At 41.0% G+C, this 13,509-nt stretch overlaps 2 protein-coding genes across 2 annotated transcripts in view; one reads left to right on the top strand and one right to left on the bottom strand.

Annotated features, from left to right (window-relative positions):
* Window positions 1–13,509, top strand: part of optc (opticin) — a 132,612-nt gene that overhangs the window by 107,984 nt on the left and 11,119 nt on the right. The gene's annotated exons all lie outside the window — the stretch shown is intronic.
* On the bottom strand, window positions 668–12,913 carry ren (renin). The gene is made up of 9 exons (XM_088640461.1): window positions 12,764–12,913; window positions 11,000–11,153; window positions 9,757–9,880; window positions 9,125–9,243; window positions 7,416–7,612; window positions 6,614–6,736; window positions 5,982–6,126; window positions 3,822–3,920; window positions 668–2,549 (listed from the first exon to the last, which is right to left on the bottom strand). Exons 1-9 carry the CDS (start codon window positions 12,823–12,825, stop codon window positions 2,388–2,390), a joined length of 1,185 nt encoding a protein of 394 aa, XP_088496587.1. The 5' UTR covers window positions 12,826–12,913; the 3' UTR covers window positions 668–2,387.

The raw sequence follows: 13,509 nt of genomic DNA, 5'->3' as shown, positions 1-13,509 counted from the left end.
TAGCTTTTACAATGTTTTTGCAACAAAGTCACAGATTTCGGAATGGCATAATAGTTTTTTTGTTGTTTTTGCTATTTTTTCATTTTTAATTTTTTTATTTTTAATTTTTTGTTTTAAGTGTTTGTAAAGTGATACCCTTTTAGGGTTTGATGTCAGATATAAGATGTCCGATATAAACTGTCCTGCATCGTGATGTGTTGGTGGTGGTATTTTTAATTTCTTCTGTTTCTCAACTTTGTGTGACAGCTAAAATTATTGTGTTGAAAACAGCCATCCCGACCAAAGCACATTGGGCATTAGACTTTGAAGTTCCTTTGCATTTACAAAGATGTCTGACTTTTGCTGATAAGAAAACCATCTTCTGTCTCTTGCCCTCACTTTTAAGATATTAAAGCTATTGAAGCTGTTGCTGTGTGCTGTGTGCCTGCCCTTATCATAGGAAACACAAGCTGGAATGAAAATCACTGTTTGCACTGAATAATTGGATCGAAGTTTCTTAAACTTTTCAAAGAACAAACTTGTGGCAGGAAGGAAAATGGACACAGCCAAAGGAAATAAAGACAGTGCTTTTGCACTGTTAGCAAAAAGATGGAGACTAAACATTAACAGAATGGGGGAACAGACAGCGAATCAAGCAATCATAAATTCTAATGAACAGCCATCAACATCAGGTTTGTTCGGTGTTTATTGCTTTCATCCTGCCCTCTGCAGGTGTGGTTACATTGTATGCAGCAGTGGCAAAGTCTGGGTGTAGGTGATTATTTAATTTTTGACACAATAACTGGATATAACTGGATACATCAGACACCACTGGCTACATCTAGCAGCTCTCTTTACTCCAGCCTGCATCAGCTTTGGGTTGTGTGTTGAGGCTAATCGACAGTACTGGCTTTAACCGAATGAGTGTATGGTTTGAATATATTAAACAGCAGAGGCGTTCCAAAAAGACTGACCAGGCATTGGTTCAAACACTAAAATGAAATGCCTGTACAGGCAATGAAAAGGGCAACATCAGACAGCAGGAGCAATGGGCAGAGAAGGCGGGTGGAAACATCGTGGGGCAGAGAAACGTTTGGGGAGACAATAGAAGGATTTAGTTTTGGTTTTAATAATGGCGCACAATGTTAGGGCTCACATTCCAGTGCTATCAAGGATTGTGGGTTTACCCACGCTGCATCAAATAAGTGCAGTAACATGCACTTCTGCATTTTGCATTACGCATTTTATATTACTTGGACTACTTCATATTTAATCTAACTGGAAAAATTGCCCATAGTAAAGTGGTGAAAAACATTTTCTTTGCAACATTCTCAAGAGTGGGGCAAATGTATTGATGTGTTGTACACTGTTGACACATAAATTTGTATTGATTCAAGTTGGAAAGTAAGCAAAAGTATACATACAGTATTATGAGAAGTATTCCAAAAGGTATTGGCTTTAAATCAGGCTTCTAAAGCAAAAGAAAAGCTCACATACAGTAAAATTTAACAACAGTTCAGGTTTTGTAAATAAGACATGGAGTATCTAGGTTTTGACCACAGTCCCACTCACATTTTCTCCACAAACTGAAATTGTTGAATGAACAAAGGAGTGTTTAATGGTTTGCAGTTGTTATGGAGACATAGTTATGATTAGGGCATGTTTTAAACGGGTTGTCTTGTTTGCTGCCAATTCAAGTAGACTTTTGCCAGGTATTAGGTAGGTTTATTTTGTTTTTATAGATGGACTTATTTTTGAAATCTTTAAAATGACTCACTGGAAGGCCAAAATACATTTTTACTGAAGCCTTTAAAGATCAGCTAAGTGGGATTTTGTAATTCTGCAGGTTTGCATTCCAACTCATTTCATATGGTTCCACATCTGTTGGGCAGATCCAAATCAGTTGCAGAGTATTGGCTTAATTGGAGCAACTGAACATCCTGTCCTTTTGCAAGAAGAGTCAAGATACCAGTAGACCAGCACAACATGGGAGACGTGATTAGCAGAGAGCATTGTAATGTCTGTGTGGTAGGGGAATCTCCCAAGGCAAACTGACTGATCTCTGCAGGTCTTTCCCCTTTCTTACAGGAGTGTGTACTGTGTGAAGGTCCTACTGTCATAACAAGCACTGTTGTATTTCTAAATACAACATGTTTCAAAAAAGGCAGCATGTTGTATAGTAAATACTTAAACAAACAAGCATTTGAAAACATAGGAAAGGTTACAAATGATAGAGGAGGCTGTTTGGTCCAACTAGCCTGCATGGTTGCTTTACTAGCTAATTTGAACAGCTAATTTAAAAATAATTTTTGTGAGTTTCTTGGATCTCGCTCTTGTATACACAGCCTCCTTTCTCTGGTTGCAACAAATCTTTCCGCTGGGAGCGACGTTTGAGTGTGCTGCCAGCCTCAGACCGCTCTGGCGAAGCCTATCCGGTTGTTTCGGCGGTCGAACTCCATGTAGTAGCGGGCGATGAAGTTGGCCCCCAGGATCCAAGCGGGGCCGGTGGGCGGGGGCAGATCCAGGCCGGTGATGGTCACCACGCACACGTCCTCCCCGAGCTGCGACTGCTGTGGAAAGAGACAGGTGGTGGGTCACGAGGTGGTCCCCAGGTTCCCTTGTGCTCTTACCTCGCACTCTGCTCCTTGATTTGTGCGAAACAAGAGGCTCCTGGCAGACATGCCTGCAGCGCTGGGAGCAGAAGATCTGCCACAGTTACAAGCCGTGGGGCCCTTAGGGACAGTTAGTGTAGATGGGGTGCTCAGAAAGCAGTATCCCCCTTTTTTCCTGTTCAAAATACATTCAGGAAAGCTAAACCCCTCTCAAAGTGTTAGCACATTTACAGGTTGGATGCACATTGCTTTTCTAAGTTAAACCTTACAGCACCAAAAGTTAAATCGTTTTTCTTTTTGCATTGTATTACTTTGCTGGTGGCTCTCTTATTTTAGTAGGCACCTTGCAAGGAGTTTTAAATTGAGTGTTTTAATGTATTGAGAATCACGGTCATCCATGTCCCCTCCATCCTCTCAAAGTCTGGAGGGTTTTACACACCTGTGCTACCATTTGATATTTAGGTTTTTCCTTGTCTTTCAAATCAAGACACTTTCAAATCGAGCCATCTTAATGTCAGGAAGGCTTCACTTAAAGGGGAAAAGAGAAATGAGTTGTTACCAAAATGTATGCCTTATTAAATTGGGTAAAACTAAATAAAACAAAACCCACTGGAAACATGGTTGTTGATTTGGCATGTGATACACAAATTGAAAGGTTTCAAAATGCTCACATGAAGCAAATAACATTGAACTTAGGGCTCTGGCGTCTTGTACTGGTAAATCCCATATATATGAAATGTCTGGAAACACAAACCATGAGATTGAGAGGCAACATCAGTTCAGCTTTTTTCAGCTGAGCTGCTCCCTTTTGCCTTATTCAGCCGTCTCTCAGCATGTGATTTCAACAGTTTATTCAGCAGTTCTTTGTGCTTTGACTGGCACACACTTGTCACAACTTACAGCATATCAGCTTCTAGACTTCACAGGATATTCTGTGTCATAATATTATACCTTATTATTCAAGACAAAATTATATTTCTACCTCCTGCATGGACACTTTTCAAACATTCCAGAAGCTGAACAGACATTACAGTCATGTTAGGATGGCGGCATTCTCAAACATGTTTTAAATGGCTGTTTCAATGTGATTATTTCATTAAATAGATTGGAGTGAGAAATAAACATTACTGGGAAAAGTTTCAAGTTGACTATGGATTGAATTAGTATTGTTCAAGATTCCATGACTACATGCTGTGTGTGGTGAATTTATAGTGTGTGACTGTGACCTACCAATTGAATGTAATCTTCCCCAGTTAATGAATACTCATGACCTCCGAAGTTGAATGAAATGCTGGGCAAGGCTTTCACCTGGTCACAGTTGACTGTGTACTGTTGGGTAGAAAGAGAAAATAAAAATCACAAAACAAACAAAAGCTTTTTTTTAAAAAAATCAGTGATCCTTACTACTGATCCTGCACATCTACAGTACAGTATATGGTCTACTTTTCATTGTATCTTTTACTGGCTTGGAATCCTATCTGTCTGTTTCTAGTTTCCATGGAGTTCCAGTTAACCTTGGATTGGAATATTACTCAGTTGTCAGACGTGCTACAGCTTGAGGAAGGTGGCAGTGTTCTTTGGATGCAGAGAATTCTAGCTGTTCTATTGGTGCAGTCAATTTGTCTGGTGCATGACGTTTTGTCACTTCTCATTAATGATATTGATGATGGCCAATGCAGTGGTTCAGCCGGGCTGTGAATGGACCTGTTTAATCTTGAACAGAGATTACAGTGGATCTTCGTAACTGCTTGAGTGTGTGGAATTTATTTAGCATCGGTCCACTCTCAACAGCCCGAGAGCACAAAGTGAGTGACTAAACAGCAGCATTCTCAGTGTTACTGCTAAATGCTAAAGGTCATTTCAAGGCTCCTTGGATGAGTGAGCCAGTAACTGACAAGATGAACTGAAATGCATTTTTTGGGGTTTGTAACTTTTCTTATTTTCTGTTCGCAACCTCCAATCAGCCTAGCAGTTCCCACGAGACACGCACTGAACCTTTAACGGTTGCACCATAGTCCTCTAAAGCAATTTAAAGATTTATGTATCTGGGACCAGAGCCAATGCCACCATAGCCATAAGTAGTTAAAGGTACAGTACACTCACATTCCCGAGCAGAGCTCAGAGTGAGGCCTTCTGCACTGATACATGGTGCTTGACCACAGTAATGGAACATTTGGGATCCTGTGAGTGCAACTTCCGATTCTGCCTTTCATTGTTTTCTGTAAAATATAATATGTGATTGTTCTGTTTAGGGGTTTGGTTTCGCTGCTTGGTTCTCCTTATTAACTGTCTCTGCTTGAATTAGTTACACAGTGTACACACTAGGAACTCCCTCTTGGCTAAAGTGTTACACGAGTGAATTATGTTTCACCGCAAAAAAATTGTAGTTATAAAACCATATTTGGCACCGATCCCTGAATAGTTTCCTTTTTTATTTTTTATACCACAGCTGACAGAGAGAGAGAAAGAGAGAGAGAGAGCTAAAGTGTTCTCTTTTTTTCATTCACGCAACATTGAGAATATTGCTGTCTGTTTCAGTTCCAGGTAACCATGGCCCTTTAGGTAGGGAATCGTCATCTCTTTTCTTTGGTGCATCTGGTGCATCTCTTTGAACTCAAAGCCCTGTCCTCCTAGCGATTGCTATCAAACTCTTGCAGATGTTATCGGTTTAATTTGCAAATTATGTTATAGCTCAGGCTGGCAATCGCAGATCTTTTTTCTGTGTTTGTGAAGAATGTTTGATTGGGTGCAAGATATTAAAGGTATCTTGGAAGTGTAACATGATGAACATCCAGTCAAAAGTATTTATTTGAAAAGATTTCCCCCAGCAATAATTACCGGGATCTCTTACTGCTTGAATGAAGTATGATTGCCTCAAACGATCAGCATCACAGACTCTTTTATCTCACTTAAATATCTATTTTTTTCAAGCCATCACATGTTTTATACGTGATCAACCTCGGCTGATATTGAAAAACCTGAAATACCCAGTGACCCCAGATAACATCACTGATGATGTCTCCAGGTGCATCAGACTAGAAACTACTGATACTGTACATGTCTGCATGCATGCAAGTCTAGATTTCCATACCATTCTACCACATTTTTTATCACTTAAGAATAAGATAAATTAGTGACACTATTGATTTGAAATACTGTACATGCAGAGGGCTGATTTTTTATTTCTAAGGCATTGTGTTTTCAAGAGAAGTTGACTGTGATATCTTGAGTTTCTCTTTGCTGCAAAACAATATTCTTACACACAGATGTACCTGAATAATGTGAAGATTTTTTTTGGCCATAGGTTTAATCAGCAGACTTGAAAAGCATTAGCTATGTTAAAAGTACAGTAAATGGGCCTGTAGAATCAATGCCCAGCCACTTCCATACCTCTCCCTCTGCCAGTTGGGTGGCTCTGATGGCCTTCATTAAGATCGACACAGAGGAGGCGGGGCCTGTGATGTAGGAGGAGCCAGTGTCAATCATAGCTGCACAGCCTTCTTTACAGAAGAGCTCCTCTGCTCCCACAGATACCCTGAACAAGAGAGAGGGAGTTGTACAGAAGGGGACAGGAATTTCAGAGAATACGATATATGATGAGGATGAATATAAGTTTCCTTTTGCATGAGAAGGAAAAATATATGGGCGGTGAGAACCTGCTGTGGAAGGCATGCTGTAATTCTGGTTAAAGCACTTTGAACCATAGATGTATGAGAAAAGATCGTCAAAGCTAAGTAAATTGTTCACTTTTATGATAAATATAATAAGCTTTTATAGAAGTTAACTTTTATGATAAATATAATAAGCTTTTATAGAAGAGCTAAAGCAGCTCAACTCCAGTCCTCAGGAGCCAAAAGGTTTCTGGTTCTCTTTCCACCTGAGCCCATAATTACTTAATTGAACTCATTAATTGCTTAATTAGGCAAGCTGAAGCCTTGTGATCTAGAGAAGGGGGGGGGGGGGGCTATCAGAGGAGCACACTGAGCCACAGATTTCAGATTTTAGATAGATTTCAGCCTCACCCTGTCAGCTTCACCTGCCATTTCCCCTCTTTGCTGGTTCGCAAGTAGTTGAAATGTCCAGTGTAGTACTGTGGGTCTGTCCCTCCTAAAACTATTTCCCCTCCAGGCTTGTGGTGAGGGTCCCTGGCAGACATACAGTAAGATAAAAGATAAGAAGCTCTGAATCACACACACATACATTCTCAGGCAATATACAGAATTGTGGAGGCAGAACCATGAGCATCAATTATGGGAAGTGAGCATCATAATTAAATTAAATTAAAGTATTTCGTTTTAGAATGACTGTAAGCTGCAAACTCTTGTCTAGAATGCAAACATTCAGCTCTGTACGCACAGGCGATAGTTAGCTGCCTGGTTTTAGCAGCAATGCAATCTGTTTAAAAACTATAATAAAGAGATGTCCTTGTCTTTTTTTACAGTGCATTTCAAAGATCCCTTAACACTTCACACTTCATTTCATTCATCCCTGCAGTGCAGTACTGGCCTCTCCAATAAACAGCTCATGATCTGGAAAAGTGAGACGTTTACTTCACCAATGAAATAGAAAGAGGGAAGTTTTAATTAAGGGAGCCTGTACTGGAATTAGGCAGGACACTAGACACTTTCTTGTCAGCTAGCGCCATGGGATCTTAAAAGACTATTGATAGTCTGGACTTAAGTTTAACATCTCATCTAGAGGCCTAAGCAGAGCGGGCTTCCGTGTGAGAAAGACAACTGTGACCAAACCCTTCTTTTTATTAAAACCCAGGGGTAAATAGTATTTGAAACTTGCTACCTTTTTAAAATAAAACCGTCTGCCTACCTGCTGTAATAAACAGAAAAGACCTCCTCCTTTAATACGTGTTGTAACATGATGCGGTCGAAAACAGGGGTGATCCCATCAATAGCTGCATTGGGGTACCCCATCCCCAGCACCCCATCAAACTTGGCAAAGATGAAAGGCAGAGCAGGTAGCGCAGTTGCCTCAGCAAACATCTGAACCACTGGTATACCCCCCACCTGTAGGGGAGACAATGGAGATCAGCATGGCTACCCCTTGTCTAGGCCGCCCATACAGGGCAGGGTGTGTCTAAATGAGTTTGCGTGTATTGAAGTAAAGCCAAGAGACCGAAAACCTATTTCCCCTCTGGACAATCTGTTTACGTCTTCTCTTCTGTCTCTCAGTTTTGAAGTTTTAGTTGTATCAAACAAGTAAATTAATGGAATTTTTTCAGTAAATATGAAACTTCAGAAAAGCCAATACACAGAATACTCACTGGTCTTAGCAAAGACCAGGCGCAGGACATTTCTAACTCATTGCCTCATTTTGAGAATATTTGAGCAGACAGGTCCAGTTGAAGTAATTTTAACTTCATTTTATTGTTCTATGAGCACACTCAGTACAAAAGCCTGTGGCTTGAACCTACAATTCTTAATGTTTCAAGGATCAAAAAGCTCCTTAATGCTCTTCCTGTAGGCATACTGCTTGCTATAAGGCAGACAATACCCCTATTTTCCTACTTGGAGTGAAAATCATTTTGTTCCACAGCTTTTCTGTTTAGATCTCCATTTCACACTTACTTGATTGTCAGAACATACAGTATACAGTATTACTATGTTCCACTTATGAGACGTTACAGTGTGATGTGTGCGTGTCTTGTCAAAGCTGGATTAGTCATGTTCTGATTCCTTTGATTGTGTTAGCTCGAGTCAGTTTCTGATTACACTGCAGGCAAAATGCCAAAGCAGGTCTTGATCAGTGTTTAAACACATGATTGTCATCTTCATTAAGCCTGCTGTGTAGTTACAGAGGGGCAAGAAGGCAACATTTTGAACTGTGTGATCCGGATGTAACAAAATGGTTATAGTCAAAGACAAACTGTAACTGTAAACAATAAAATCAGTGAACTGGTGATAAAAAATAATTAAACAGCCCCCCGATGTGTCCCAGATGTCCCACAGACAGTTAAGTTCCACAAGGACCCAGACTATTGGTGGGAGAAGAAATGCAAAGCCCAGGAGGTTTCCAGATTGATCATTCATGTTTAATATACTGTAACAAAGGACACTGGACATAACATTTTGACCTTGGCTCCGTGTTTCAGAATAACGAGGAAAGACAGTTTGTCAGTGGATTGAGGGCACTTAAGACATTGATAGCTGAAGTGCTTTCACTTGAAGCTGCTGGCTTTCTCAGTGGAATGAGCAGGCAGCGTGCTAATTTCTTGGGTGGTTTGAAATTGGTTAATTCCTCAAAACAATTGGCAAAACTAAAAGTGAAAGAATATCTACTGTTAACGTGGCAGCTGCATCAAGATGAGAATCTCATGTCCAATTGGATAAAAACACTTTACCTTTGCGGAGAAGTAAAACAAGAAAATCTGGCCTCAGTTGCTTAAATTTCTGTAGAACATATTATACTCTCAAGCACTTGAAATACAGCACACTCCCCATACACATGCACACGTATTCCTGAGTTTTAAGCACTAAATTAAAACCAAGTTCCTATGATGGTATGAGAACTGAACTCACCACAACCACATCCTCACTGAGAAATCCTCGGACATTTCCAGACCCGTACTGGATAGAGAAGCCTGTTCCATTCTCAATGTGAGTCCGTGATTTAGAGGAATCATACCTGTTGTGGGAAACTGGAAAGTGATGCAGTGATGCAGCAAAAAAAAATGCCGTTACTGTATAGCAAAGCATTGCATTTAGGCAGACTTCTGTTGCTCCATCCAGAATTTATCCGTAACATTTGTTTTCGGAGCGTTCTATTTAATATCTGAGTTTTGCATATAAGCTTTTCCTAAAAAAGGTGACTATGAACATGTCTAATTCCTGAAACATCTGGATAGTTGAATTTCTGATCTAGATTTAGATAAGGACATTGCAGCTGTGCAGTACTGCCCCCTGCTGGCAACAAGGAGTCAGTGCAATAACGGCTGTGCTGCATTTCCACTTGATAGCACAGATCTACTGTATACTGATGGTCTGTCTTTTAAGTTAATTAAAAGTTTGTTGTACTGGATATGGGATGGATAATTCCATCGGTTGAGGTATCTCCTTTGCAGGCAGAAGCATACTACCACGAGAGCCCAGTTTGTTTCTTTATGCAACTGAGATGGTGTAATTCCCTAGTCTGTCCATCTCTCGGTACTTACAGCAGGCGGTGTAGAGAGGGGAGCAGCTGTAGGATGGGACCCAGAGGTTTGCCGAGCCGGTGTCAAATACCACATTAAACATCTGTGGAGGCGAACCAATGCTGATCTCCCCAAAATACTGCGTCTGAGACAGAGAGGGGACCGGGAAGAAGAATCGCAAAAACAGCTGTCAGAGCATTTGACGATCACTCTAATATTGCCATAATTGCCTGTGGTGGAGATAAAAAAGAACCACAACTCATTGTTGCTTTAATTTAATGTATTTTCCGTACTTTGTAAACTGTGGTGTCAGGATATGAGAGGCTACATTGCAATCTTGGACTGGAAATTATGGGAAATGTCTTTCTTTTATAATTAACTTCATAATTGATAATAAGCACTACAAACGCTATGGCATTTTTCTTCTTTCCTGCATCTCTTTTAAAAAAGTCTGTGCCAATCCTCAAACACTGGAGCTGTGCGCAGAAGAGCGCAAGCTGGTGTCTCATACTGCTTTTAACTCGAGCTGCACCCTTTATAACATCTCTGTAAGGGATGGCCAGCTCCGGTCCAGGGGATTCACATATTTAATAGCTTACCCATAAATCCATAGCCCTGCACGGACTTGGAACACATGAGCTGTGGCTGTGATTTGATTTAGTTAAGTTAGGAATGGCTGGCTGTGGTCTTTGAGAGATGTGATTTTAATTTCAAATCTAATCCACGCCATTGAGTAAATCAACAGTTCAAGAGGTGAAAGCCAGTGGTTTTGGAAATTGATGATTTACAGGTGACACACAAAACATGATGGCTTGTGTTACTCTGCAGCTACAGCTAGACATCGCTGACCTGTATTGTTAATTACTATGGCGATGCACACTCCGGCAGGGTTTTCTAGCTCACTTTAACTCCTCAGCTTTGAAAGTCCCGAGAAGAAAATCAGCCAGTTGATCCAATATCTCTTGAGGGTCGGAGGTGACGTTCACTGGCCTGAAAGATCAGCACCATAGTGTTGGGAGGGACACCTGATTGGTAGTCCTCAGGAGCTGCAGCGTGTTAATGGTTTTGAAAACATTTTGGTGCACAATTTATTAATTAAGCTAAGATCTTCATGAACTGGCTGCGATTTTTCCAAGTCTTGAGGAGTTACAACTTGCACATTGTGGAGTTCCAGAACTGGCCAACACTGACTTAAAAATGTGTCATTTTCTTCACATTTTAACTTTTTACTCGGTACACATTAAAAAGGTTTTGCTGGTCTCACATCAAGGTAGTTGGTGAGGGGGGTGGGCGCGGTCCCGTTGCTGGGAGGTGTTTCCAATCCCATCTTCTGGGCCATTTCGGCAAAGACTTGGGCTGGGGAGACGCCCATCTCTCGCAGGGTCTCCCGGATCGAGGGCATCTTTTTCAGAGAGATCCTGACGGGAGAGGAGATGAATCAGATGAACAGAAATCAACACACTGGAACAAAACTGTGAGTGGCCTTACCCCAGTTGAGTTCTGCTTGTTGTGTTCTGCATATTATGTACTTAAACTGGTTGAAATCAACACCTCCAGCACTAATTGTCAGCAGGGATAAATTTGTTGAGCTGCAGGACTCCACAGCTATGGTTAACCTGTATTGAAATTTAGCCATTTTGTTTTAAAATGTTTAGATAATGCTCACAGTTAATCCTTACAAATCAGTATTTTGTAGTACAAAAAGTATCCTTATTAATATGTAGAGAAGAACAGACTATGTTAATGATGCGGACAGTGGGTTAATTAGATCTGATTGGTAAAAGTGATGGTTTAGCTGCTACAGAATTCCCTATGGGCTGTTCATATGTACACCTTAAATTACTTTGATCACGTGTGACCACTGAACCTTGATCAGTGCGAATAAAAAATTCACTAAATCATTTGGTTTTTTTCTCACCCACAGCAAAGCTGTATTAATAACAATTGTTAGAGCAATAGAAAAATGTTGTGTTGAGAAAACTTTTGTGTCTAAGATGTACTGTATCCAAAAATAATATAATTGAATATCATATACTAGTGGAAATCAAAAGTTTTAAATAATTTCCTTGGTCATCTGCATCATGTACAGAGTAAACCTGTCTGAGTGAGCCTAATCTCCTTCATGTGACACTTTAATGTCCTTTGCATTTTGTACAGTATCAAGAAGGTGTAACTTCATCAAGTCATACTAGACACCTGTTTAAAACATGAAAATGAAGCATAAAAGTCCTCTTCCCTTTTCCCATCAAATCCTGTTTTTCTGCTCCTGATAAACGCCAAAGCTTATCCATGTTCTAAATGCTTTATCAAATACAGGCTCCCAGGGGAACCAGAGCCTATCCCAGCAGGCATCAGGCTCAAGTCTATCGCAGGGCACACACACACAAACAAACACGGACCTGCACACACTCACACCAGGGCCAGTTTTTGAAGAAACAGAATAGCCTACCAGTATGTCTTCGGACTGTGGGAGGAAACCCACAGAAACATGAGGACAGCATACAAACTCCACACAGACAACACCCCAGGATCTGAACCCAGGACCCAGAGCCTCAGCATTACAAGGCAGCACCGCTCACCCCTGTGCCACCATGCCACCCTATTATTATAGTAATCATTGTTTTATTATTATTGTCATCGCAATCCGTGCTTTGCATCGCAGAGGAGAGAAAAGGGCATTTGGGGTGTTCTTACTAGGTCGGGAATGTGCTTGTAAAAGTGTAGCACTGTAGCATGACAAAAGCCCCATAAATCGAATTTCAGTTACTCAAAGCAAACTTGTAAGCCTACATTAAATCAACACAAAAGCTGTGGGAAACAGCAGTAAAACAGATTCATACTAGTACAACTACATCATGTCTGTGGAAAGAAATTGCCTGGTAAGTTTTCTTAAGAATTCTTAAGAATTTACTGATGTAGGGAGCCACAGGGTTCATTTTTCTTAAGCATCATTGCAAGCATTCTTTTTTAGAATTTTTTTGTCTCTGGCATGCATTAATGAGCTGACAAGTACTCTGAAAAAAGTTACCTTATCAAAGCCTGGCTTGAGGTGATCATCAGCACCAGCAGGAGAGCAGCCCAGCAGCGCATTGTGATGGGAGGGGGTTGTGTGACAGCTTTCAAACAAAGTCTGTTTCCTCAGGCGATCTCTGTCTGGCAGACTGTACTGTACCTCCTCCTTTTTATACCATCTCTTCTTTGCCCAGCAGTGCCCTGCAAGCCTCTTTTTGCTAAGAGCACCAAACAACCCTGTCTCCTCACCCAGCCCCTCCCCTGGTGAAGTGGTCCCAGAGCTGTGCGACCTCTGACCTCGGAGAAGGGGTTGAGACGGAGAGCAGCGACACAGAGCGTTCCCAAGATAGCGTTCTCTCAGAGGGAGGCACTCCTTCACCCTGGAGTTAGCTGTGAAGTAGAGGCTTTTAATGATGGGGCAACAACATGTTAATGGAGCACAATCATTTGTTTGAAACAGGAAATAAAATACAAATTAAGGAAGGTAAAGAAAGAAAAAGTGCTCACAGTGACCTGTGTTACCGGAAGTCCCCAGGTCTTTTGGATCCTCTAAGATGAGCATTAATGACCTGTTTTTGTTAGAACTGTTTTATATTGTGGTGTTCCAGGTGTGCCAACAAGGTGGTTTATGAAGGTATGACTCCAGAAGCAACAAATATGTCTTAGGACAGGCCTGGGGAAACATGGGGTACTCCTGAAAATTACACACACATGCTCATGTTCTGGTCCTCCCACAGTGGGAAGAAAATGCTTTTTGTTAAA

Source organism: Lepisosteus platostomus, chromosome 7 (genome assembly GCF_059453375.1).
Source record: "Lepisosteus platostomus isolate fLepPlt1 chromosome 7, fLepPlt1.hap1, whole genome shotgun sequence".
Taxonomy (NCBI): Eukaryota; Metazoa; Chordata; class Actinopteri; order Semionotiformes; family Lepisosteidae; genus Lepisosteus; species Lepisosteus platostomus.
Note: the sequence above shows the minus strand (reverse complement) of the source record. Positions and strands in the feature narration are given on the sequence as shown.